The sequence below is a fragment of the Hipposideros armiger genome, unplaced genomic scaffold, assembly GCF_001890085.2.
Source record: "Hipposideros armiger isolate ML-2016 unplaced genomic scaffold, ASM189008v1 scaffold_10, whole genome shotgun sequence".
Classification (NCBI taxonomy): domain Eukaryota; kingdom Metazoa; phylum Chordata; class Mammalia; order Chiroptera; family Hipposideridae; genus Hipposideros; species Hipposideros armiger.
In genome coordinates this window covers 455370-482908 of record NW_017731360.1, presented here as the reverse complement: position 1 = coordinate 482908, position 27539 = coordinate 455370, and the positions used below count along the sequence as shown (strand labels likewise).

General features: G+C 42.7%; 1 protein-coding gene across 1 annotated transcript in view; it reads left to right on the top strand.

Annotated features, from left to right (window-relative positions):
* MACF1 (microtubule actin crosslinking factor 1) overlaps positions 1-27539 on the top strand; it is a 335004-nt gene that overhangs the window by 106812 nt on the left and 200653 nt on the right. The window contains exon 2 of the mRNA XM_019657518.1: positions 21314-21375. Coding sequence (XP_019513063.1) covers positions 21314-21375 — 62 coding nt within the window. The remainder of the gene's footprint in view (positions 1-21313; positions 21376-27539) is intronic.

The following is a 27539-nucleotide window of genomic DNA, read 5'->3' as shown; positions in this document are numbered from 1 at the left end:
GCTTCACTGGCCCATGTTGATATTGTGATCATTGCGCTCTTCCCTGCTGAGGCAGATCCGTTGCCAGCCAATGGATGGCGACTCACGGCGGCTCACGCCAGCTGCCAGCCACTCACAGTAGCTCACAGCAGCCCACTGCAGCCTACGCTGTTGCCAGCCACTCATGACAGCCCAGCTCCAGGTCGAGCTGTTGTTCACCATCTTAGCTGTAGAGGGCACAGCGTCACTGGCCCATGTTGGATCCGAACCGGTGGCCCTGCTGCTCAGAGCTCGCACTTCCAAGTCAACTCTTAACCACTGAGTCTCTTGGCCGGCCCAGCTCCAGCCATTTTAGTTTCTTCCATGGTCCCTGAACACAACACACCTGCTTGTGCCTCAGGGACTTTGCACTTGCCCTTTGTTTGGTACTTTCTCTGGATTAGGCATAAGACTTGTTTGCTCAAATGTCCACTTATTAGAGAAGGCTTCCCTGACCATCCTACTCGTAAAACGGCACCCTTTCCCCTCTGGCATTCTCTTCTCCTCTTCATCTCCTCTAGCATTCTCCATAGTACTAATGTGGCAAACTGTATATTTACTTATTTTCTGTCTTTCCTTTTCTCCTCTTAGTATACAGGCCCTGTAAGAGCAAAGCCTTTGTTTGCTTTCTTCACTGTGTCTCCAGTACCTAGAACAGGGCCTGGCACATAGTACACAGTGAATAGTTCATGAATGAAATGGAGGTTAGAACAAAATTGTAGGTGATCTCGATACCAGGTTGAAGTGTTCGTATTGTATTAGTTCCTCCATCAAGGGCCCTTTATTATCTACCTGGTTAGTAGGCTGTTCAAGTCTAAAACACTTCCCTTTTACTTTTTTAAAAAAGGTAACTTTACAGATATTAAAGCAGTTTGCGTTTTTTAAAGCTTATTTGTGAGAATACAGTAAGTATATTTGTATACCATGGTGTGAAAGGCACCATAGAAATAAGTCAAGGGCTAGTTTGGGAGAAAGATGAGGCTGTAACTCTTCCCAGAGTGAAGGGTGCTGGGCGTCCCAGAGGCATCACACAGCGTTAGGTGTACTCTTGGCTATTGGGTCTCTTCTGTTATGTTGTGTGTCCACACTTGATTTTCTCTTCAGAGAAAAGTGGACGAGGCAAAGGGCATTGGCATTGTGAGACCTTTGCATATTCAACCCGGTGCAGACTTCTTTGTTTTTTTCTAGCCGTTAAATGGGCTTGTTAGGTTTATTGAAGTATAATTTATATACAGTAAAACTCACCCTTTGGAGGGTACAATTCAGTAAATTTTGACAAACGTGCAGTTGTGGAACCATCATCACAATTGGCATATGGAACATTGCCATCACCCTCTCCAGTGGCCTGTGTTTCTTGGTAGTCAGTTCCGTTCCCTCACCCCCAGCTTCTGGCACCTACGAACCTCATTTCTGCCCTTACAGTTTTGCTTTTCTAGAGTGTCATATAAATGGAACATACAGCATGCACCTTTCGTGTTTGGCTTCTCGGATGTAGCATAATGCTTCTGAGATTCATCCAGGCCCTTGAATGTGTCTAGTGTGCTCCTTTCTGTTACTGAGTTGTATTCCATTGTGTGGATGCACCACCATTTTATTAGCTCACCAGTGATGGACGTTTAAGTTGTTTCCAGTTTTTAGTGATTTTGAGTAAAGTTGCTATAAATATTCACATACAGGTCTTTGTGTGGACACGTTTTCAGTTTGCCTGGGTAATTCAGCACCCAGGAGTGACACCGCTTGGTCATCTGGTATGTGTATGCTTAACTTTATAAGAAACTGCCAAACAAGAGTGGTTGTGCCAATTTACACCCCCACCAGCAATGTATAAGAGTTCCAGTTGCTTCACATCCTTGCCAAGGCTAAATATTACTGATGTTTGTAATTTTAGTCATTTTAGTAGGAATGTAGTGGTACAGTGTTTTCAGCTGCTGCTACAATGTCCATATCAAATTTTTCATTTGTAAGCAGGCCTAGTTTGGTGGAATGTATTGTTTTCTGCTGCCATTGAGTGTCCTGATATCCCCTTGGGCAGCATATTAGAAATTAGGTGGATTTTTGTTCTCCTTGCTCATCTTCCTCTCTCCTTGCTGTCAGCTCTGTTTCACTGAGCTTGTTCTGTATGTGATCTTCTCTGCAGTGATGTTCAAGTCCCTTGCCTTCTCGTGGGCTGTGGGTGTGGAAGGGCTGCCCTTCAGCTGTGCCAGGGTAATAATTGTAGACACTTACACATTCTTGTATAGTTTGCCTCCTCCCTGAAAGCGGTTCCCTAGTGCTCCTGTGACTTTTTTCTTTTGGCTTCCTCCTGACGTCTGGCATTCCATCCAGGCTGGGAATGGAAAGTTGAGTGTGACGTCCTCTGAGACCCTCCCTTCTTGTAGAAGGGTCTGAGGTTTGTTTGTTTAAGCTGAACAGAGGATGCCAGAGATAGAGTTTGAGTCAGCTCAGCACCAGCTTAGGCTCTCATTTTCACTCTCCTGGTTCCTCCTTCCCTTTCCCCTCCCCCTCTGGCCAGTTGTTTCCTGGGCTTTGTCTGAGATACACTGTACAGTTTTAGTCCCTGTCTACCACTGCCTGCTGAAAAACAGTTAGAGGCGAGATGGAGGAGAAGCCGCCTGGAAGTTTCTGACAGCACTGAGCCGCCGGCCACTGCCACTGTACTGATAGTACAGGATAGCAGTAACCTCAGGAGAAGGGCATTCCGGAGGCCTGCTGTGGGCTGGTGGCTAACTCTGGAGGAGAAAGGGCGGGCCTAGAAATGCCTCTCTTAGACGCATCTTATTTGCCATCAACCATCTTTATTTTGACTCACATTCTTGGACTCGCTGGTGTTCTATACTGGAAGCGGTGTGCCAGAGGCAGAGCAGGTAACTGGGACTGAGTTATTCTTTAACTCTACTGTGGGGCTTTTGAGTGTGGGGTTAATGACGGAGGTCTTCTCAGTTGCTTTCCTTAAAGGGCCAGTACATCCTCTCCATGGGGTGCTGGCAGACCTGAGTCTGTGTGTGTGGACCTACCGAGGAGACGGGGCTGCCTTGGGACCTCAGTTTGGGACCCGGACTCTTGCCTGTTCTATGAGGTTGACTGGCTGGAGGGAGCTGGTTGGATGAGGTGATGTCTGGGCTTGCAGCTGAGGGAAGTGGCCACGATGATGGCTTGTGATCTTCCTCAGAGAAGCACGCCTTCCTCTTCTTCCTTTCTCCATCTCAAAGTAGTTTTCAGGTCTTTGTTTTTAACCAAAAACATACAGTAACTCTGTTACCCTCCTCCGGGTATAAATGTGGGAAAACTTGTGGATTAGAGAATTTTTTGGATTTGGGGTATTTTGGAGTGAGAAAAGGCAGAGGGGGGAGGAAAGATCAGTGAGAGGGAAGGGTTGGGGAGTGTCCTTGCTGGGGTGCCTCTTGGAACACTGGGGTGTCCCTGTTCTCTTCGACATGGTTGAAACTGTTCCTTTCCCCTCAGGCAGCTGTACAGTTTATGTCTATCCAAGGCATCCTGTTCAGTGTAAGGAAGTTAACTGTTCTTTTTCCCAAAGAATTGGGCCCTGCTATTAAGATTTTTTTTGTTTTAAATGGTAACAGACTTCACTTTCATCCCGTACTGCTATTCTTTACACTATATTCCTTTAACTTCTCCATTCCCAGTGCCGGGATCAGCCCCATCTTTAGCTGATTCTGAACCCCCATAGTTGAGGATTAATAAAGCCTGACTCTTCCTGGAGTACATCATTGCATCTCAGTGCCTTCAGCACCGTCATTGTGACCTGCTTACTGCCGTCAAGCATAGCGTTGCCATACATGTTACTTTGTAGCTTACACGCTAAGATGGAGGTTTGATGACATTACTTAGCTTTCTATTAAAAGTTCATGAATGCTTGACAGAATTAGAATTAGATTCAGTCATCCCCCAGCGCCCTTTCCAGTAAGTCCCAGAAAAGCTTTTGACGAAATATTCAGAGCCCAGCATGTGTCTATATCAGCAAAACCAGAGGGACAATTAGAAATATGTTTGCTTGTGTGGTGGTGTGTTTAAAAAGGTGCCCCAAAGTGGCTTTCCAGAAATGGGAGCCTGTATTGGAGCTTAGAAAGGAGTGGGCAGGTATGAGCTATTCAGCCCCACAGACTATTTCATATGTGATGAGAAATATTTAGGCGGAAGCTGCTGCTTTCCTTGCCCTAGCATTATGGTGATGACATTTCCAAACCACTAATCACTAATATGGATTAATATTTTAAAAGTTTAGTCATAGTCCTATCTTTACGTGCTTTCTTTTTTATGTTTTAGAAATATTAATTTCATAAACAGCCATAAAATACATTGCAATAAAAAGAAAAATACTTCGTAAAAGCTCTTTATTTCTATGAAACAACTTTGATTCTAGTTCCTAATAGTTACATTGGGAATGTGCTATGTTCAGTTTATCTATAAAATTTGAGCAGTGGTATTTCAATTGGAGAGTATGATACCAAAGCTTCCACAGAAGTACTTAAGAGATTCTGTACCCATTTTATTATAAACTCAATTTTAAGGTGTTTATTTTAAAATGTATTTAAAAATAACACATACACTGTAATGTACTACCTTCTAATTAGACATCACCAGAATAAAGTTTGTCCATCATTTCTTTGTTGTGTACCTTGTTTACATCTGCTGAAGAGATGGTGACTAGGGAACCAGATCTCACCAAATGGACCCATAACACCTAGAAAAAAATAGACAGTTTGTATTAAAGTCATATAATACTTACAAGATAGAGCTTAGCACTCAATTAGTATTGAGAATTTTAAATAGTTTTTAATACACCCTGTCCACACTTGCATTCACGTATATTACCTCATTATTCCCAAAACTTCCTACTGTTTTAGTTTGCATCTTCATTTTTTCTCTCTTGGACTGTTAAAATAATCTCGTTCCCCCATTCTTTCTCACCCCACCTCCATATCCACCCCTAATCTGTCTTCTAACTGTAGCCAGAGTGATCTTTCTAAAATATGGAGCTGTCTGTGTCACTCTCCTGCTTAAAATCCACCAATGCTTCCCCTCTGCTTTTAGAAGAAAGTTCAAACTCTATAGCATGACATAAAAGGATTTTCATAACCTGCCCCCTGCCTATTTTACTAGTTTCATTTCCTGTCTTGGCCTTACAAGCATCTAGTATTCCAGCATCATTTACAAACTTGTAGCTCTTTATCCGAAATGCCTGTGTGCTCTTTTTAACCGAAATGCCTGTGTGCTCTTTTTAACTGAATTACGTGATGCTTGTCCTTCAAGGTAAGTAGTTAGCACCTCTGGAAAGCCTTTCTTGACTGAAATAAGATTTCCTCTTCTGTGTTCCAGTAGCACCCTGTTAGCACTTCCTCAAACCTGTCATTGTCATCTTGCTTAGCTTGTCTCTCCCTCCCTGCTAGAGTCTATTAGACTGTAAGATCTTCAAGAACAGGGACTCTTACCTCAGTTTCTCAAGTGTCATCTGAGACAAAATAGGTGTCTGAACTAATAAAAAGGGAATTAAGATAGCATTAGATACAAACTGTAGCGATTTAACTATGTCCTGTTCATTTTTGTATTGATAGGGCATGGCTTAGCTAAGGTGGGTGTTCATTGTAGGTTAATTGAATGATACAGAGTTGCTCCGGTGTTTTAGTTTATTAGTATCTCACATTGTGGTAATATAAACAGGAAAAGAGCTTCATAGTTAGTTGAGAAGAACATTTGCATTTTTGTGTATTTGCAAAAGGACAGAATTTTCCCTCTTCAGGGTTGTTTTCTTTATCTGTAAACTGGAAGTGGTGGACAACTGAGTCTCTTAACGTGTTTTTCCATTTCCAACATCCCACTAGGAAGACCAGCTATTATCCCTGGATCTGGACTATCACCTTTTTTTTTTTTTTAAAGCAGCTCCATCACACTATTGAGTCATATTTAACTTAAGATTAATTATAAAATGTCCAAATGTTGTATGTGAACTGTTGTTGTCTCTCCTTCCAGAGACTGGGGTAACTTTGTTTTTCTTGAACTTCAGCATAAGACTTACAGGTATCCTAGTTAAATTTTTTCCTATGAGGTTTGGTGCAGCATTTTGAGATTGCTTTGAACTTTTATTTCTCCATTTATGACATTAGCTGTGTATCTTCCATTTATATTATCTAAAAATTTGTTAAGCATATAATAGATAATACGTATTTTAATAAGTGGTCATATATCAAATACATCTTTGCTCAAATAACTAAAGCATTAGGTGTTTTAATTAAGGTGGACTTGTCACCTTTTCTTTTCTTAGCTATTTCTTTTTTCTAGATTTGTGCAGTGTGGTAGAAAGACCACTGAACTTGAAGTCAGAGACCTGGGTTCTAAGTCTTGACTCTTCCAGTTACTACTATGTGATGTTAAACAGGTCACTTAATTCCTGTGGACTTCAAATTTCCAATCTGTATGAGAAGAAAAGACTAAATAATAAGCTTTCTAATTTTCTGTGATTATGGCAGTGTGATCATCTGGCCCATACTTGGATGTAGTATGGAGTTGTGGTTGAGAGTCTGAGGTCAGAGTGCCTGTGTATTCACCCTAGCCCTTGCTCTTACTGGCAGAGTGACATTAATCTGTCTGGGCCTCTGTTTTCTTGTCTGTAAAATGGGCTTAATAATATTGCATAGTTGCTTTGAGTTCTTAGAACACATTCAGCACATGGTAAGGACTATATAATTATTTGCTATCATTATAATTTTTTTCCACTAAAGATACCGTTGAAGACATAGTATTTTCTTGTAGGATGCTGGGACAACCTATAAATGCTTGTCTTTACAATTAGGAATTAAGAAATGTGATAGAAGCCAATGTGGGAATATATAAAAAATTAGTGATACGTTATGGTCTTATAAACCATGAATCATGGTCTTACATATTAGAAGGAAGGAAAGACTTCTGTGTCAGCTTTAATATCCTTAATACTGGGTGATTTGAGCATTTTAGGAAATAAATACATAACTTTAGTTTTCTGTGCTATTGTAAGAAAGCCAGGAGCTGTAAATTCTCAGATAACTGCTGGTCATGTGTGGAAAGATTGGCCTGAATCTCTTCCCTCTACTCAACATTTTAAAGATCTGTAGGTAGCAGCCAGACCCACCTTTTCCTACCTCTAACACCCCTGAACATCTAATGAACTGTGAAAGACTAGTGGTTGGGCAAAACTGAAGGGGAATGGCCTGGACAATCACTATCCAGTGGTCTCCTCTGGATAACTAAGAGCTGACTGTCTTAATCAAAGCCCCCTGCTTTTGAGGCTCAGGACCTCCTGGGAGCCTGAAGGGAAGGCCTGTCTCTGGCAGCTAGTCTGACCTTGCCCCAAGCACTCTCCCCTCCTTTCCCCAGTCTGCAGTGGCTTCCGGGGAACTAGGCTCTGCTTGGATGCCAGGGGAGTGAGGAGAAGGCAGGCTTTGGTTCATCTTCCTCAAAACTTACCTAGTAATGGTAATGATTATTTTGATTTTTGGAGACTGGAATTATTTAGTATTTCTAGAAGCTGCCCCACATGTTTGTTTGGGACATTCCCTAAATCCCCAGTTGGACATAGTCAAGTGTTTTTAGTTCTTAACCTTCTCAAGAACATTTCACCTCCTTCCATATACATCTCCCACACCCCAGTTTAGTCATTCTGGTTTAGGTCCCTCTCAGAAACAGCAGGGTCTAACAGGAGGCATAGCTTTGGAGCTGCATAGAGGATATGTAATCTCGGTCGAGTTATTTAACCAATTTAAGTCTTAATATCTTCATCTCTAAAATGGAAATAGCAATACCTTTCTTAGAGAATTGTTGGGATTAAATGAAATGGTATTTAAAGTTTTTAGCACATTCCTGTGAACTAAGTTACAGTAGATGATCAATTAATTTTCACTTAGATTATTGTCTTCTAAGTGTGTTAGAGACTGGGCTAGAAAGACAAAAGACAGTCCCTGCATGTGGGGAATTTAAATCCGATAAAGAAAAAGGTTACTAAATATGAGTCAGGAAATGTTTATTCCTTCCTATTTTCTCTTCCCTGTTTCTTATGCATTTCTTTTCCTAGGACAAGGTAAAATTCTAGGAGGACCGTTTCCTCTCCAGGGCTAACTAACAGAGTCTATTAAGAGGAACAACCTGAGTAGAGTTCTCACAGGTTATCAGGGTGACTGGGAGCTTACGTCGTCAAGGAGGATAAAGTCAGCTGCGAGTCCGTTATTAGGAAGTAGTAACAGGATTATTGGCAGTGTGTAGGTGGGAGGGATGCCCAGTAGGGAGTGAAGGAAGCTGTCGGGACTGAGGCTGGGTCACAGGGCTCCTTTAACTGAATGGCCTGCCAGGCAAGTTCCTGTTTACCTTTTTTCACTTGCAGTCCCTCCGCTGACCACTGGAAACTTGCTTTCCTGGGTGCTGCCCCTCCTCCCTGCCTTCAGGAACGGGATTGGAAGTAGCATTGGCCTGAAGAAGTCATTCTATTTAGGGAGCTGGAGCACGGGGCCAGCAGTTAGGCCCTTATCTGCAGTGGGGCCTTGCTGAGTGTCGTGGGGCTGGGATCGGGGTGTCTGTCCTGACATCGACAGAGGCTCAGCCTTTTCTGTCCCCTGGTTGGGCCAGAGTTGCAAAGAAGCAATAGATGGGCTAGGCCATCTGAATGAAAAAGACCTTCATTGTGTTTCTTCAGCATTCCAGTGTCTGGTACAATTAGCCCAGACTCAGAAAACAAGTTGGACAAACAAGCAAGCAGCCCTCTGACGGATCAAAGGATCTCTGGCCCAGCTGAGCTAAGTGCCCCGACCGCGGAGGCAAACCCAGACGGTCTGGGAAGAGGAAGGAGGCTTTGGGATCACACTCCTGGCTGGAGGAGGGGAAAGAATGGAACAGCAAGCAATGGTAGTTTTGAAGGGGATGAAATCTGCTGTGCTAATCTACCTGAGAGGCTGGCTGGGGCTGGGCTGCTCTGTAAAGTAGGTGGACTCTTTGGGGAGGGACTGTGACTCTTCCCTTTGGGCAGCTGTAGATGTGGGGAAACGAAGCTCCCTTTGGAATCCAGAAATCTGTTGGCAGCGGACAGTGTATGGGCCTCACTCCATTGTAGTCTCTCCCATTACGGGACCTTCTCATTTGTTAACACTTTGTATGTACTTCTGCCTGAGAAGAGGCAGAAGCCTGAGGAGCGGGTTTTGTTGGGCAATGGATGCACCGTCCCTGACTTGGCAGGAGGCCACTTTAACCTCTCCAGCTCTCCGACAACTGTGGAAGAGTCACCAGGTCCCAAGCTTCTGCTTTGCAAGCAGAGGGTAACTCAAAGACCAGCTTGTTACCTGCTCAGGCTCACTCACTGAGTAACTCGGCTGGACTTTTACATATGGAGCTCCCACCTCTGCATGCTGCCGTTGGCCTGGAAACACTGGGCTGGTGCTGCTTTTCAATAGGATGCTACTTGCCTGAAGACCTGGACCCAGTGTTTTGGAGGTGCCCTAGGGAGGAGCTTCCTCTCTGACCTCAAGAGGGGAAGGAGGTCAGTAGGAAGTGGTGGGTGGAGTCAGTTCTCTGTACTTCTGCTGTCTTTCTCTTTTCATCGTACAGCCCTTTGGCTGTCGGTATCTGTTCACCTCAAAGCCTTTTTTGAGGAGCTGCTGAGGGTGCACAGGCCACTAGCTGGAGGTGCTTTGGGACATCATCCTTTTAGGTGGGGTGAGCAGACACAGGGGCGCCATGTGGCCCAGTTACCAAGATGAGCACAAGTTCAACGCCCACCTGGTTTGCCGCATGTGCTGTATGGGTTAGTATGTGAAGTTTTTTCCTTGCCTGGGTCTGAGAACCTCAAATGGCCTTGCTTTCATTGACTCATAGGATTGCATGGGCTTTGAAACCTTGCAGGCGTTACAACCTTTGGGCTTGTTAAAATGTGTGTGCAATAGACTGGGGTGCCCTACTTCCTGGAGAACTTCTTAAGCTTGTAGTGACTGGCAGTTAAGAGCCTAAGCTTTGGATGTGGAGCTTTTTTATAGAGACTGAGTTCATACTCATGCTTTTGCCTGTGAAACCACTCTTAAGTTTAAGTTGCATAGTTCTGAAAGTCCAGGGTGTATTTTTAGCAGAAGTTGGTTGGTTACGGAGTCCACCTCTGAGCAGACTGGAAAGGCGGGGGGAGAGAAGGGAGGAGTCAGGGCCTAGATTTCCTCTTTGGAGTTGATTGCTAATTCTCTTATGCTGTCGCTCTTCTGCCAGCTCTGAGGAGGGAAAAAGGCATGATGATGGTCTGGGGAAGTGACCTAAAGAAGAGTTGAAGGCTAGGAGAAGACTCTTATTGGCTTTGACTTAGATCTCTCTTGATAAAGGAGAAGGGTTAATTTAAATAATAACGTTCTGTGACCTTGAGTAAGTGGCCTAGCTTTTTGGCCATAGGTTTCTTTGGCTTCCAACTGTAGGGTGTACAGACTGGTGCTGGAATGAGACATCAATTCATCAATTCTGGGTAAAATAAAACGATAAGGAGAATATAGAGTGTCTTTCATAAAGCTAAACTTATTGAAAGAACTGCCCTTTATTCTGGAATTGCCCTTCCTACTTTTTTGATGTTAAAATGTCCTTTATTTTATGAAAGAATTGTTGTTAAATGGTAGTTTGTTTCTAGATGTTCTTCTTTAGAAAAATAAAAAGTTGACAACTTTATGTTAGGTTTTCTCATTTATTTTGGAAAATTTACTGGTTTGTGAAATCTAAGTTTGGTAACTACTAGATTGATAATCTACTAATATCTTTTGATTTTGATACTCCGAGTATCAAAGCAGAACAAAATCATGCCCCAAACAGGCAGATTTTCACTAAAATTGAAATCTCTGGGACCTCTAAGAAATCTCAGAGGGGAGTAGCAAAGCTAGGGTACTGATCTGTCTCCCGACTGTTAGGCCAGTACTGCCAAATATTTAAGTGCTTCTTGAGAAACAAAGCTGGTACTATAATAATTTTGGGGGCACAAGGAGGGGCAACTTTAGTCAGTTACTGCCATGTAGTCTAGCTTATTTTCTTTATTTTGTCGTCTAGCTTTTTACCTTCCCAGTAGCATTGAAATTTCCTCCTGAGGAAATCTGGATCTAGAGATCTAGAGGAAAGAGTCTTCAGCATCTAAAAGTGCTTGGAGATGATAACAGGGCCCCTTTTCTGTAATCAGAGAAGTAAGTGTGTAAGGAGACTAGACTCTTCATTGAAAGGGTGAGGGCAAAAACATACCCTCAGCTTGCCCTACCTCGTTTAATCCCCTGGAGGCAGTGGTACCTAATAGTTAAGAAAATGGACTTGGGCATCAATCGTCTGCATGGGGCTCCTGCTCTACCACTTAACAGCTATGTGAACTAGAAAAATTGCTTTCTATGCCTTGGTTTTCTTATTTGTGGAAAAGAGATTAAAATAGACTCTAACTTGTAGAGTCTTTATGGGGAGTACCCGTATATGATGTTAAAGCACTTAAAGGCCCAGGTGCAAGCTCCCCGGGTGATTTTGGTGTGTCTGGTTCACAGAGTAGTATTGGGAACCATTGACCTAGTCCAGATTGCTCTTTTATAAAAGTTAAATCTCAGACTCAAAGAGGGAAGATAAGTGTCCTGTAAGGTAAGAACCATAGACCAGAGGCCAAGAAATCCAAGTTGTAGGTAGCCTTGATTCTGTTCCTGTGTGACCTTACCTAAGTTCTTAAATCTCTCTTGACTTCGATTTCTTCACCTTTAACGTGATTTTTTTGAGGATTCTTCAACCTCCGTATCTTTTAGTATCAGGAAGCATTTAGTTTTCCTGAATGTGGTACTCCAATAAATACTCTAGAAACTGCGGAGCTTTCCTCCCTCTTCCCTTCCCTTCCATGCCTCTCCCTCCATCTCTGCGGCTCTTCTTTGGCCACCGTGCTTACTTACTCCTGGCTTATTTCTTTATCTAACTTCTGTCCTGTATTCTCAATAGTGCAAAGAATTATTATTAATAAAGTTTAGGTTTTCTTAAGAAATAACATAAAATTTTAATGTTGCATTAAAGTTTCTAGGATAATCACTTCCTAAGTTCCCAAGTCTCAATCCTCATTTAGACATTTTAAGTCTGCACCAACCCTTGGTGATAGATGCCTTTCATGAATCCCTATTATAGTTACAGCTTGTACATTTTCCTCTTCCCTTCATTATATAAGACTATTATATTGTGTTTCCCTCTAATACCTTCATGGTGACAGTAGAATGTGGTGGTTAAAAGTCCATGACAGACTAAGATTTGAATCTTAATTCTGCTACTTACTGTGTGACTTTGGGCAAATTATTAAGAAGCCTTTCTGAACGTCAGTTTGAACTACAGAACGAGGATAAATAATGCATACTTGATAGAATTGTGAGAATTAAATCAAATACTAAATGAGACAGATCTTGCATAGTGCCTGACACAGAGTAAATGCAATAAATATCTAGGTCACTCTTATCTCCCAAAGTTGACTTACGTACTTATGAGGCTGGGAATCATTTGTAATGCTGGTGCCATCATACATTATTGGTGAGACATTTTAATTGCTTGATCTCCAAGTCAGCCCCTTTTTTTCTGAGTTTACATTAAGCAAAGCCTCCTGGGTCCAGATGTGACAAGAAGAACTTAGGAAAGCTGTACTTGTAGAAGCAACATCTAGTGGAAATCCCTGCTCCCTGCTGAAAAGCCGTCTTTTAATTATTATTTGAGAATACTTCTTAGTCTGACTTTGAAATTATCCTCTTAAAGTGCCCTGATAGATATAACCTTGGCACATAGTGGGCTCTCAGCATGCGTTTGTTAAATGAATGAGTATTGTTGAGTCCCTGCTATTGTTATAAATGTTGGCTATTTAAGGAAATTTAAAACATGGTTCTTGACTCCAAAGAGCTAAAAGTTCAGACAGAGAAATGGGATTTACATGCAAAGATAGCTAACATAGGTTTTCTGTGCTGGGAACCAAGGAAATTGAAAGAACACAGGCATCTGTAGGCATCCAGAGGTGGCTGGCATAGGCAGAAAGATGTCAAGGGAGAAGGGAACTTCATTTGGGCCTGGTAAGGAAGCTGTAAATTAGATAAGCCAAGAAGAGGAGGGTAGATAGATATTCCAGTAGGGGGAAAGGAAAAGGGCGAACCATGGCAAGAATGTGAAAGTTAAGTTTGGAAACAATGAGATCAGGATGGTTGTAGTTGAGTCACGTGGGGGAGTCTAAAGATAAAGTTGGAAGAGCAGATAGATGGTAAATCTTTTCAGGCCAGAGGCCATGTCTTATCTTTATCTCCTCCAACCACCTAAATACATAGTGAATAAAAAGTGAAATTGAATTTCATAGGGTTGTAACCGGCTATGGAAACTAAGGAGTTGAACTTGATCCTCTGATCTTCTGGGAGCCACTGAAGGATTTGGCATAGCGGGGTGATATGGGCAAAGTGGTATTTAGGCAGATTTCTTGAAATAGACTATCTGCTCTCCTTGCCACAACCTCAGCTGTCAACTCTTAGCTTCAATCTGGACCCTCGATTCTGACTGCTCTTCCGAACTTTAGACCTGAAGCTCCAACTCTCTGCCAGAAGGTCCTGCTGATACCTTGTTATTTTTCTTCTACTTTAGCCAGCTTACCCTTACCCAGTCTTTGTCTTTTATTTTTCTTACCTCAAGGTAGTACTCCTCCCAGTTGCTTTGACTACAAACATTAGAATTACCTTGACTTCTCTCTTTCCTGAACACATCTAGTCCATAGTTAAGGGCTATTGTTTCTGCCTTTACACTGTCCTGTGGACCTGCTTGCCTTCTTTACATTCCTGCTGCTTCTGCTCTAGTTCAAGGTCTTAGATTTCTTTCTTGGTTGTCACAGTAGACCCCTAACTGGTTCTTCTACCTCTTAGTATCTCTCTGCTGCAGCCTGGCCTTCAGTCCAGTGCCAGATTCATCTTTCCCAAACACCCTTTGGTTCAGAAAATTTCAATGGTATCTTTTTATCTACTGAATTAAGTACATACTCCTCCAGCTTTCTGGAGTGATATGACCTCAGATGACCTTGCTAGCTAGCTTCCTTTCTCGTTATATTGCTAAATGTACACTGTGTATAGCTATACCATTCCCTAAAACACATTCTGTGTACTTGTTTTCCAGTTGCTGCTCATGCTTTTTCTTCAGTTTGGAATTCCTTCACCTCTTTTTGGGCTGCCAAAATCCTACTTGTTATCCAACGTTTAGTTCAAATACCGTGCCTTCTGTGAACTCATTTATCCTCCTGTCAGAATTCATCAGCTCTGTATTTATCAGCATGATTTTGTGCAGCTTGTATCTGATGTGTTACTTGCTTGGTGTTATTTTTAATTATTGACGTGTTGGTCTCTGCCACTAGATTATAAACTTCATGAGGTCAAGGAACAGGCCTATCCTGACTCTCTTATTTCCCTTCCCTGTCAGCTCAGGTGTGTCATTTTCAGATTTCCAGGTGCTTGGTGCTTCTTGGGATTCTTGAACCACTTTTCATTTTTCTGTGGCCTTTAGGGAAACAAGCAAAGGCTCTTTTCTCGTTTGCTTTTTGAATAATACATGATGCACTGTGACTGTGTTGTAGGCTAGTTGGATCAGAACACAGAACTTCGTGCCTCAAATGCGGGGCATGAAGGGTTTCATTCCAACCCTTGGCCTATTCTCAATCCTTATAGATTAGGACAGTTAGACAAGTAAACTATGATACCTTGCAATAAGCACAAGAGGAAGATCACCTAAGACTGGTATATGTTGTATGGAAAGGATGGGAAAAGCTCCTGGAAGAGGCGATAGTGGAGTGCTGAAGAATGAGTAGTCAGAAAGGAGGAACTATATTCCGTGCAGATGAAACAGTAAATACAGAGGCGAGATTGTTTAGCAAGGCTGGAAGGTAGAGTTTTATGAGAGGGATGAGTGGCAGGCAGGTATCACATCATAATGAGTCTTAGATCCAAAGCTAAACAGTTGGAATATTATCTTGCATGGAGGCATCAGCCTTTGGAATCAAGCAGAGCTGGGTTCAAATTTGACTTCATTTCTTACCTTGTAATCTTGGGCAAATTACTTAAACTCTCTGGGTTTTATCTTTCCAGTAAAATAATACCTATTTTTCAGAGTTGTTGAGCATTAGAAACTATATGTAAGGTGCTTAGCACATAAGTAGGTACTCAATAAATGTTAACATTACTAGGAGGCTGAGGAGGCACTGAAAGATTTTCAGGTGGATAGTAACAGTCTTGTCAGAAAGATTGCTGGCAGCATTGAGAAAGCTGTCTTAATTGGGGCTGTTATGATGAAACCATAGACTCGGTGGCTTAAATAACATACATTTATTTCTCACAGTTCTAGAGGCTGGAAGGCCCAGATCAAGGCACTTGCAGATTTGGTGTCTAGCGAAGACCCTCTTCCTGTACCTTTACGTGGTAGAAAGAGGGTGAGGGAGCTCTCTGGGATTGCTTTTATAAGGGCGCTAATCCCATTCCTGAGGGCTCCGGCCTCATAACCTCATCACCTGTCACATTGGGGGTTAGGATCTCAACGTATAATTTTGGGGGGAGAAACATTTAGTTCATAACAGATGGATTAAAGCAGGGAAACCTGTTAGAAGCAGGAAGAAAGAAGGGTTCAGTTTTTGACAAGTTGGGTTTGAGATGAGCATGGCATTTTTAGGAGGCTATTGGACATATGAGAGTGGTACTTAGGATAAAGGCCTTAGCTGAAGATATGGATTTAGAAATTATCAATGTATAGGCTGTAGTTGAAACCATGGGAGTAAATGAAATTATCCTGGGAAAAGGTAAGAAAAACAGCTATTCTTAACTTTTTTTTAAAAAGCTGTATTTTTATTATTTTTTCATTCCACAGTGTACATAACACCCAAAATTTTGCATGCAATTTTAGGTGGTTTGCAACACTCCTCTTCCCTGCTCAAAGCCCATCTATGGACCCTTAGGCCCATGGATCTCTTAAGAACCTGTAATCCAGAATGAAAAGGAAAGAAGGCTAAGGATGAGTAAACATTTAAGGGTGAGCAAAAGAGAAGGCACAACCAAAAAGGAAGGAGGAAAACCAGGGTAGAATGGAGTCTCAGATTCAAGAGGGAGAATGGGTTTAGAAGGTGAAGGAATGATCTGATCAGCAGTGTCTTCTGGGTTGGTCATTAGACGATTGTGGGGAGAGCAGTTTCAGTCAACTAGTGGGGCTGGAAGCTAGGTCACATGGGGGAGTAGGAGGTACACAAGTGGAGACGGTGAGTGTTGTCATCATACTTGTCAGGAAGCCAAGGGGAAAGGAGAGGGGGTAATTGTTGGATTAAGGTTCCCGAGGAGAAGGGAGGAAGTGGGGTCCAGATTTTAAATGGAAGGACTTGCCTAGCTAGGTTACAGGGAGGGACACCTCTGCCAGTGAAATGAAAATAAAGAAAATTAGGATAGGTACTGTTAGCTTGGTGGCCAATAGTGGTCTTAAAGTTGGAAACAAGTATTAAATCCTTCTAATTAAGTAACCCCCAAGTGATTAATTTGTGCCTCAATATATTCAATCTAAGAATTTCCCAGTGGGCAGTTGAGTTCTCCATTGTCAGTGTGTATGTACCCTTTGGTGGGGCTGAGCTTAGAAGAAGCATCTAAAAGAAAATCACCTTTTCTCTGCTTGACCCCTTTCCTCTCACATCGGGGTACCTTCTGCAAATCCTACCTCTAGAAAGATTTTTGCTGGGCCTGGAGTTAAATTAGGTATTTATGTATAGGGAGCCAGAGCTTAAACTTATCACAAACTGCAAAAGTCTGAGCTGTTTGGAGCATTCTGAAGTTCTGTGTTAAGGTTGTTTGCCTTCCCTGATAAATTTCCTTGCTAAACTATTGGGTTGTCGGAAAAGTCATGACGCATTTTTGCAACGAAAAACAGAAAAAATACGTCATGACTTTTCCAACAACCCAATATTAAGATCTTAAACTCCAGGTACTGCAACATCCTCTTGCCTTGAAGCTTAAGTCAGGAAAGAGCTTCCATGTAATTGATGGGTCTGCAATGTAGGATCCTAAAAAAGGATTCTCCAGCTTTGGGGCAATGTCGTTCTCTAAAACCTTTTCTGAGGAACTTAGGGATCAGCTCTAAGCAGGCTAACTGACTTGGGGACTTGTCCTTGGTAATTATATTCAGTGTAAGTACTTGGACCTCTTCCACCTGAATTGAAAGTCAGTTGTTTAGCTATTGGAAGCATGACTGATATGCGACCATCAGGTCTCCCTAGTCTATTATCTCCATGGGAGGGCTTGGTAGGTGAACAGGATAACTACGAATAATAAAATTAAAAAGACTCAATTGTGCTAATCGCACCTTCGGATCTAAAACAAGGCAGTGGACTAAGAAGCAATCACATGATTTCTACCTTTTGTTTAAAATATAAGTTTAAAAAGAAATCTCTTAACTTTTTATTTTCCATCTGTGTATTGTTAACCTGTTACAGCAAGCACACAAAACTTTTATAATAAAAATTCTAAAAAGAAAACTTGTGACTTCAAGAGTGAGAATTTTTGTTTTCCCATCATATCTACATGTCCCAGCACACAGTTGATATTTGTTGGGGTTTTAACTTATGGACTGGACTCTTGTAGGTAACTAGGTTCTGATTTCATTTTGTGCTTTTCTTTAGCCAGTCTTCTAATTGTATATTGGCCAAGGTTTTTATTATGTAAAGCTTTAGCTGTTAGAAGCTCTGGGAGGTACAAAAAAGAACGCATGATCTCTTTCTTTACAGAGTTAATGATCTTATTGATGATGTGTTACAAGTTCAGAGCTCTATATAATTATAAGTGCTGATGGAGTGATTAGCATAGTCAGTACCATAAAAACTTGAGAACAAAGAGACTGTTGAGAACTGGAGTTGTCAGGAGAGACGGCGGAAGTAATTTTTCTCAAACACAAATCTGATCGTGTCATTCTCCTATTTAAAATTTTCCAATGCTTCCTCGTACTTTTCCCTTACCAGTTTCTTGGTGATAAAGCTTGGATTCCTTAGCTTGTCGTGAAAAGTCATAATTTGGCCCACACCATCCTATCCAGTGTTAAATCTCACCACTACCTAATACACACCCTATCTTTCAACCATTGTTTTTTGTTTTTTAATTTTTTTTAGCCATTCTGGTTGGTGCATTTCACTGTCATCTCAATTAATTAATTAAATTTAAAAAATATTTTATTGGGGGTTTGGGGGAGGGTAACAGCATTGGGGAATCGGGGAAAGGGAACAGACAAGTTGCTGTCCTTTTGTTCTTCAGTCTAGTTGTGGAGGACGTCGCTTCACTGGCCCTTGTTGGTATTATTGCGCTCTTCCCAGGTGAAGCAGATCAGTCGCCGGCCACTGGATGGCCGCTCACAGCGGCTCTTGGCAGCTCACGGTAGCTTATGGCAGCCCACTGCAGCTTCACTGCAGTCTACTGCAGCCCCACTGCAGCCTATGCCGTCGCTGACAACTCACGGCAGCCCAGCTCCAGGTCAAGCTGTTGTTCACCATCTTAGCTGTAGAGGGTGCAGCATCACTGGCCCTCATGTCAGATCCGAACCAGGGCTCTGCTGCTCAGAGCTCACGCTCCAAGCCAACTCTTAACCAACACGCCACTTGGCTGGCCCTCTTTCAACCATTCTTAATACTGTGCTGTTCTTTGAACATAAGCTCCTTCTCTCCATGACTTTGCATTAGGTGAAATTTCATGTAGTAGCTTTGTCCCTTCTCTTTCTGGCTAACTTCTACTCATCTCTAAGGTTCAGTGAGAGCCACTCATCTGGAAACTCTCGCTTGCCTCCCAGGCGTCCCTCCCCTCCTCAGGTAGGCTTAGCCCCTTCTCTTATGTTCCTGAGAACTCTGCTGATCTCGGTTATAGCACTTACCAAACTGTATTGAAGTTATTTTTTTTCTCTGCTAGACTGGCATCTCTTTTAAAGGTAGGGACTGCGACTTTGTGTAACATAGCCTGTTCCAAGCAGCTAAAGTCCTTAAAAAGAATTTATTCAAAGAATGAATGAGTGAACGAAGGAGCTAGATTTTAAAGAATAACTAGCATTTGGAGAGGTGGAGAGGAAGAAAGTGGCATGCCACGAAGAGAAAATAAGTAGTATGAGCAATGTGTCAGTGATTTGGATGAGACTGTAGTTGCAAGCTGATTCTGATTCAGTTTGCAGATGATACGGGCTGGGAAAGGATGAGGGTGTTGGACAACTGAATCAGCAGCTAAAAAGATCAAGTGACCAACATAGTGCGGAATGACTGGTCAAATCTAATAAAAATCTTGGTTTCAGATACTTGCATAACTCGATGAAGTGAAAGACAGATTAGATTTTTTTTCTTCTAACAGTTCCAAATGAGTGCCAATAGGTTGAATTTATAAAGAAGCAGGTTATAACTATTAAATTATTGGGTTGTTGGAAAAGTCACGACATATTTTTTCTATGTTTTTTGTTGCAAAAATGTTTTTCCGACAACCCAATAGTATGTGTTGCTTTAAGAGGTAGTGATGTTTCTATTATCTTAAGTTTTAAGCCTCAAGGATAGTGTAGATGTATGCAAGATTTGGACAGACCTTTCAACTCTGGACATAGGATTCTTTGATGCTTGAAGGGATTTGTGTATCAGGAAATTAGATTAGGTGACTTCTGAAATTTATTCTAATTTCCCAGTTCTGTGGTCTATAGTAGGAAGAGATCATTTTTCCTTGCAAAGCAGGAAAGGTTTCAAGGCTGAAAAGAAGGATGTGAAGGTAAAACCAGAGACGAGGAAGTGCTTACTGAATGGCTGTAAACTCAGAAAAGGAAGAAGATGTGCGTTCCCCTGGAAGTGCAGAGAACGTTTCCATGTTTGGATGGCACCCGTGTGACTTTTCCGAGGGAGTCAGAAAGAAGGGAATAACTGGGCAGTAGGAGAGAACACCTGACTGAAGTTAGTGTGAATTACTAGTGGACCAGGTTTGCATAATTGTGCCTCTTTCTTCTGAAATGTTCTCTGGTTTGGAGGAAAAAAATGGGAGAGTCAAGCAATGGTGATAATTCAGGTTTGGAGGTTGTCATGGTGAATAAAGTAGTAGAAGGTTAGGCAGATGAGAGTTCCTGGGGCATTAGTGATGGCAGCTTTGACTTGCTTAACCACGTTGTCGAGCACAGACTGGGATAATTTGAGATGCTCTTAATAAATAGGGTAAAATAAGAATGGAGTGATCGAAGGCTAAGAATGATTAGGCGGTATGAGAGATTGATAAAGATGACTGCTAAATAGTATGTTTGGAGAAGGAATGAGACCCAGGATGTGGCAGTGTGGGGGCTGGGTCTGAATCAGAGATGGAGGTCAGGGGAGGCAAGCAGGCTCAGATGCATTGTCAGCATAGATGCTGAAGTAATTTGGGGACCCTCCCAGAGAATACATGTGGAGATCATAAACGCGAACCATGTTGTCAGGGAAGGTTAAGGTAGATTTGCCGTGTGGAGGAGGGCGGGCAGCAGGGAATGACAGTAAGGATGATTTGAACAAGATAGGGAATGGCATGGGCTTCAAGTAAGTAGAAAAGGAGCCGGGGCTGATGGATCAGTGGTCTGGAAGTGGCCCTTGGAATTGGCAGTTGCGGGAGAAAGTGAGTCCTCCCGGATCGCGCCTCTGGAGCAGTCATTGTCAAGTGTTAATAGTCATGTTTCTGTTAAAGAGGTGAACAAAAGTCAGAATGAAGGAGAGTTTGTCTACCAAGAAATGAGGGCTCTGTAAGACTTCGGAGAAGGAAAGGAGGGAGGAGATGTGTAGTGGGGACAAAGTGGGCAGCTTCCAGAGTTTGGTTGGTGATGGTTGGTGAGGAAACTGGAACGAGGGAAGTACTGGGGTAGGAGAGAGAGAGAGTAGAGCACTGATCAGGCAGATGGGCGTGTGAAGAGTGAGATTTAACCACTGCAGTAGGAGTGTCCCAAATGTCAAGGCCACGCTACCCTTTCTGTTGGTGGTCTTCACAGCTTTGGCTTTTTGGAGCTTGCTGTAAGGAAAGCAGGGGATCGCTCTGCTCCCCAGAAAATTACCTATGATGCTCAGGAGACTTTGCCATGACTTGCTTTTTGAGGCACTTTATTCTGTCTAACCTGTAAGGTGATGACATGGTGAGAACAGAAGAGGAAGTGCAGGCAGGCTAAGCCTTCCCAACAACAAGACACAGTCTCACAGTTCTGTGGAAATTGTCTCCACAGAAACTGGGGTGTGGGCAAGGCAGGGAGATGGGAACTTGTTGCCCGGGTAGCACTAAGCCAGTGCCTTGTGTTTCCTTTACAGATGAACGGGACCGCGTTCAGAAGAAAACATTCACCAAGTGGGTCAACAAGCACCTGATGAAGGTAGGACGCTGCCCTGCACCTCCGGCTGCCTTAACCTGGCTCCGTCCGTCCCTTCTCTCCGGTGGTTCAGAGTGCCCGCCCTGTGCTCCAGTTGTTAGAGAGACACGTGTGACTTTTTAAAAGATTTTATTGGGGTATTGGGGGAGGGGAATAAACAAGCTGCTGTCCTTTTGTTCTTCAGTCTAGTTGTGGAAGACGTCGCTTCACTGGACCATGTTGATATTATCATTGCGCTCTTTCCGGGTGAGGCAGTCATTTGCTGGCCATTGGATGGCCACTCACGGTGGCAGCTCACGAAAGCTCATGCCCGCTGCTGGCCAGCCCCACTGCAGCCTACACCGTGGCCAGCAACTCAAGGCAGCCCAGCTCCAGGTTGAGCTGTTGTTCACCATCTTAGCTGTAGAGGGTGCAGCGTCACTGGCCCTAATGTGGGATCCAAACCAGGGTCCTGCTGCTCAGAGCTGGCATCCCAAGCCAACTCCTAACCAACGTGCCACTCGGCTTGGCCCTGCGTGTGACTTTTTAAAATAATGAACATAGCCATAACAGTATGGAAACTACTGATGAGTTTTTTGGTGAGGACAGTGATACATGCCATTACCTCAAGAGGCTGAGGTTGTGGACACTGTGGGGTGATTCCTGGGACTCAAAGAATGGTTTGCAAATTATTTTATAAGCCCCTTTCTTCATTGTGATTTTTTAATCTGATTACTATGGAAGGATGAGGCAGAGGGGACTTTGTGTTCTCTCTCTCTAAGTGAACAAATCTTAAATGTTCCGTTTAATGAATTTTTTCATATGTATATGTATGTATAACTGCCATGCTGTTTAAAATACAGAACACTTCCACAATGACTAGTGTTGGTGGGAGATGTTGTTATTATTTTTAAGAGGAGAAACGAAGGCAGAGACATTGAAGACCCACCTAAGGATAAACAGTATGAAGCGTGACTGTCAAGATTTGAAAACAGAGCTTTTGAGTTATCATAATTACTGCTCTGGGAAAGGTCACCAGTGACCTGGTGGTTCCATATGCAGTAGCCTAGTTTTATCTTCCTCTTATTTGATTTCTCTGTAGCACTGATACTGCTGACTGAATGGACTACTCCTTAAAGCCGTCGCTTACATTGACTTCCAGGACACTGCTTTTCCCTGAATTATCTCTTCCCTCTATGGATGCCTTTTCCTCGACTCTTACACTGGCTTTTCTTTTTTTTTAAGCTGAGCCATCCTGCCGCCTGTTGGCAGCTCAGCGGCAGCTCAGCTCAGACTGGGCATCGAACCGCTGTTGCTCAGAGCTCAAACTCTTTAGCAAGCTCTTACCCAACTGAGCCACTCGGCCGGCCCTTACACTGGCTTTTCTTCCTCTGATTCCTCCATGTTGACGGTTCCCAAGGTCCTAACCGTGGCCATTTCCTTGTTTTGCTCTCTATATTCTGCTTTGGCAGGCTCTTCTGTGTTAGTCATGGGGATCGTTTGGTTGCATGGAATGCAAGGAACAACAATAGAAAAGGATACAAGGCAATCTCACAGGATATGATGTCTGGATGCATTTGGGGCTTTATGAAAACTAAACATTACCGGGCAGCTACTCTCTCTTTAATGAGGCCTCGTAGCCCCTTAGTTTTATTTCTTTCTGCATGCCTCCTGCATTCATTTCGTTGCATTTCTCCCGTTGCTTGTGTATGAGCTGTCCCTTGAATAGTGATGTAAAACCCTGCAGCTATATGATTTAAAGATAGAAACACAACCAACCTGATTGGCTGGGGTTTTCTTTTTCTCCATGGGTCAGGTGTCTGTATAGTTCAGTAAACTTTGGCCACGAAAATGGTTACATAAATCAAACATGGCTCCTTAGGGCCACTTGTTTAACAGGGACTGCAGATGATGACGATTTTCAAACTACAAGATATGGCTAAGGCGGTAATGATAGAGCATTTTCCTGCGGTCTTTCCTAAGCCAAGGTCTTGCATATCTCACAGTGTACTTGACATTGATCTGGACATTACCCAGACATATCCTATATTCAGCACATCCCAAATTGCTAAATATTTTCATGCCTGCGCATAGCTGTCCAAGTTTGGAACCTAGAATCATACTGTATTCAGTCTCGCCCATCATCTCTCCCTTGTCACCAACTCTAGGCAATCACTTCCAGCTCGGAAAAAGTTACACCTGACTCCTCTCCTCCATCCCTGTTCCCTCTAGTCCAGGGCCTCCTCATCTCTTGCCTTGACCACTGTAATAGTTTCCTAATAAATTTCCCTATAATGATAGTAGTAGTTTGTTGAGTGTTTACTGTAAATCGGATATTCTGTATTAAGTCCTTTACATGGATTATCTCATGTAATCCTTCAGTGACCTTATGCTGTAGATTGTATTAACAGTCCTGTTTTTGTCAATGAGGACAATGAGGGTTAGAGAGGTTAAGTAACCTGGTCAAGGTCACACCCTAGAAAGAGGCACAGCTGAAATTTTAGAACTCAGGCAACCTAACTGTGGAATTTGTGCTCTTAACTTTTGCAGCGCTGGCACTGGCTTCTGCCTACCTTTCCAGGATCATAGTGTCAAATGCCCTTGATAACTTAAGCTCTTGCTGAACTGTGTGCCATGCTATTTTATGATCATATCTTTGCTCACACTGCTCCCTCTGCACGGAACACCTTCCCCAGCTCTGTTCTCCCTGGATAACACCAACTTAACACCTCCTTAATATTTTCTTTTGATCAATATTTTCTTGATTCTCCCATATGGAATTAACCACCTTTTTTTTGGTGCTCTTCCCTGTTGTCCTTATGTACTTCTGTTATAGCACCTGTAGCATTTATCTTTCCGCTGGGCTATAACTTGATATTGTGTTTTATTTTTTTAGTGTGAGGACAAAGAAAGATGGGGAGAAAAAAACTGCTGTCCCCCTCTAATTCTTTCAGTGTACCATTTGCCTCTAGTTTGATGACATGTAACTGTCATGATGCAGAGCCCTTCACAACCTGGTTCCAGGTTGTCCAACTTCATTTGTAGGCATTCGCCCCTGTGTAGCTTGTGCTGTAGCCACACGAGACGACGCCCTGCTCCTAAACACATGTACTTTCGCACCTCTGCTTATTCATTTCTCTCCCCCCAGAATGCATGACCCGACCTCCTCTGCTTGGCCATCACTCACTTATCCTTGAAGGCTCAGGTCCAATATTACCTTCTTGAGATGCTGACCTCCATCCCTTCCACTAAATTAATTGCAACTTCATCTCTATTCCATACTGAAACTGGAGGCCAACCGAATCTGGGGCTTGTGTTGCCTGCACCACTCAGCCAATAGACCAACACAGGAGTTGGGTCATAGAATAAGCATTTATTACCAGAGCACTGGTGGTCTGAGAAGGCAACGGGTTAACACCTCCAAAAACTGCCTTCACATTCTCAGACCAGCTTGGGGTTTTTAAAGGAAAATCTGGGCATTCCTCCAAAGGCTACGAGACAGTTCCGGGGGTCTGCATGGAGCCTTCCCTGTGGCTATGTGATTCTGTGGTGGGGTCAACAACCCAAGAGCAATGATGGGATTAGCTTGGTAGACGATTGAGATTGTGATCAATAAGTCTAAGGGTATTTATTAATCATAAGTTTCAGGGTAGTTTTCTAAAACAGGGAACTGGGTGAGATAGGGGACATTCTGAGCTCAAGCCATAGGGGGATGATCTATTGTTAAGCTACAGGTAGGTCAAGGAAAGGTGAGGCCAGGGACATCGAGAGACCTCTACTATGGGGGTGCCAACCAGGCCCTGTTTCAATACCACTTTGAAGAGTTCACACGCTGGTCTCCTCTGTTGGGGTGCTCGCTAAGGGCTGGAACTCTTATTGTGTATTTTCTATACCAAGCACTGCACCCTCTACCAAGCACTGTGCCCGGGACACAAGAAGTATCCTATAAGGGTTTGTTGCTTTGACTAAATAATATTTTGATAGTGTTTTATAGCTTACAAAGCACATTCTTATCTGACTTGATCCTTATAATAATCCTGAAAGAGGTCAAGATTTCCTCCTTTCAAGTTTCGAAACTAAGGAAAATGAGAATTAGAAGGATGAAGTGACGTCCCAAAATCACACAGCTAGAGAAGAATGGAGCTAAAGATCAATCATGAGTCTTCTGACCAAAATCACCCATTTTTTCTACTGAGTATGCCCCCAACTTGCTCTGCTTTCATATCTCATCTCTAACAGTTGGAAGAACTGAATTTATTCTGCCCCAAGTTTGTCTCCCTAAACTTTGTAGTTGAATACAAATGCTCTGGTTCCCTGCTGTTCATTTGTAGCTGATGTTGCCTGTTGGACCTCTGCCTCAGTGCTGTGTGATGACAGGAGGCCCAGGGAGAGAGAAACTAGATGAACACATCATAGCATTGTTAGCCATTGGAGGCCAGCCAGAGCGATCTGTCATCTCAGACTTCCAGCCTATGGTTTCAACCGCATTTTCTTGGGGTATTTCAGAGAGAGATTCATTGCTAATCAGAATGATTGCTCCCATGCTGGAGTTCTTTGAACTTTGGGCTGAGAATTAGGGATCAAGATTTGTTTTTTATAACTCAAGCATCCTTTGCTTTGCTCCCCAAGTACACCTAGATTGATGATGCAAGTAGACCGATGTATTAATAAGATCAAAACAACCAAGCCTCTCAGGTTCTAGATTTAGTTGACCTCAGATCTTTCAGATTCTAAAATGTCCATTTGTTTTGGAATAAGCAAATTAATTCCTCTTGATTAGTTGAGAACACTGTCGGTCCAGTCTTAAAAGATACTTGTTAAGGATGTAAGCATCTGAAATATATAAATAACCTAATTGAGAAGACACACCTATAAACCCAAGAGTTCTGCTTTATGCCAGAACCATAAAAAACAAAAACAAAAAGCAACCTAGAGTTTTAGATTATTCCTGCCATATCTCTAGGTCCTGGTAGCTGATAAAGTATATCACCCCAAGGCGAACTTCAAGAAGGGATGAGAGGGTGAGACAGAACTGATAGCACAAGCTCCTAAGAAGGAGAAATGCTTTCCCTGGTCAGTTCTGTTGACTTCAGAGGTTGTTAGGTAGAAAGGAAAGGCCATTATTTAATCTAGCAGATGGACTAGCTTGTTCCATTTTTATTCATGTATGCAACCTAGAAGCCACTGACTTTCTCGATCTTTTAGTTAAATATTCCTGATAAACAAGCATAAGTTTTTAAACTCCAAATTTTTGCTGTTTTCAATTTTCCTCTTTCTGTTTGAGGCTCCCTCATTGAACACAGGGTAGTTAGTATACAGCTCCGAGGATTCCAGGCAGGCACTCTCTCCTGTGCAGCCTCTGCCGCAGCCACAGGAGACAGCTCACTACTCCCTAAACACTGTGTGTACTTTCACACCTCTTTGCTTATTCATGCCTGTGGGGAAAGGTCAGAAGGAGACTAGCAGTGGAGTTTAATTTAAGAGAGTGACAAAGTAGTGCTGGTTAGACACAGGAGAGCAATGTTGCCCGTATGTGACCATATAGTGGTGGTTACTAGCTGCCTTTGCCTGGACCTGCGTTTTCAAGTTTTGATTTCACTCTAAACACGTCTCAACCCCCTCTAAAAGTTTTAGCCTACATTTGGACTTAGATTCTCTACTTCTTGTGCAATTAGTACCTGCCAATTAAGTAAAGCTACCCTTTGTAGATTTTAGAGTCACCCTCAGAGGATCTTGGTTAATTGGGTTTGACTGGTACCACTGTTAGATTTCTCAGAAGTGAAGGAACTCTCAAAACTGGAAGATGATAGAATTCTTATCTGCAAAGAGCTCCACATCTTGTTCCCCTCTCTCACTGTCCTTGTTCCCACAGGGATTCCCAGCCTCCACTCGTATTCCCTGCATTTGAGTTAGGCTTGTAGTTCTTTCCTGAGTGAAAAGTCTAGGCCAGCTATAATCTGTTTTTCTTTTTTTTTTTTTTAATTTAATTGGGGTAACAGCCACAGTCATTGGTTACACATTGCTTTCATGCTACAATGACTTAGTTGACTCTTTCAAGGAGAATGCAGCTCACAGTGGCCCATGTGGGGATCGAACCTGCAACCTTGGTGTTATCAGCACCACGCTCTAACCAACTGAGCTAACTGGTCACCCCCAATAACCTGTTTTTTAGCATTAGGCTTTACTTT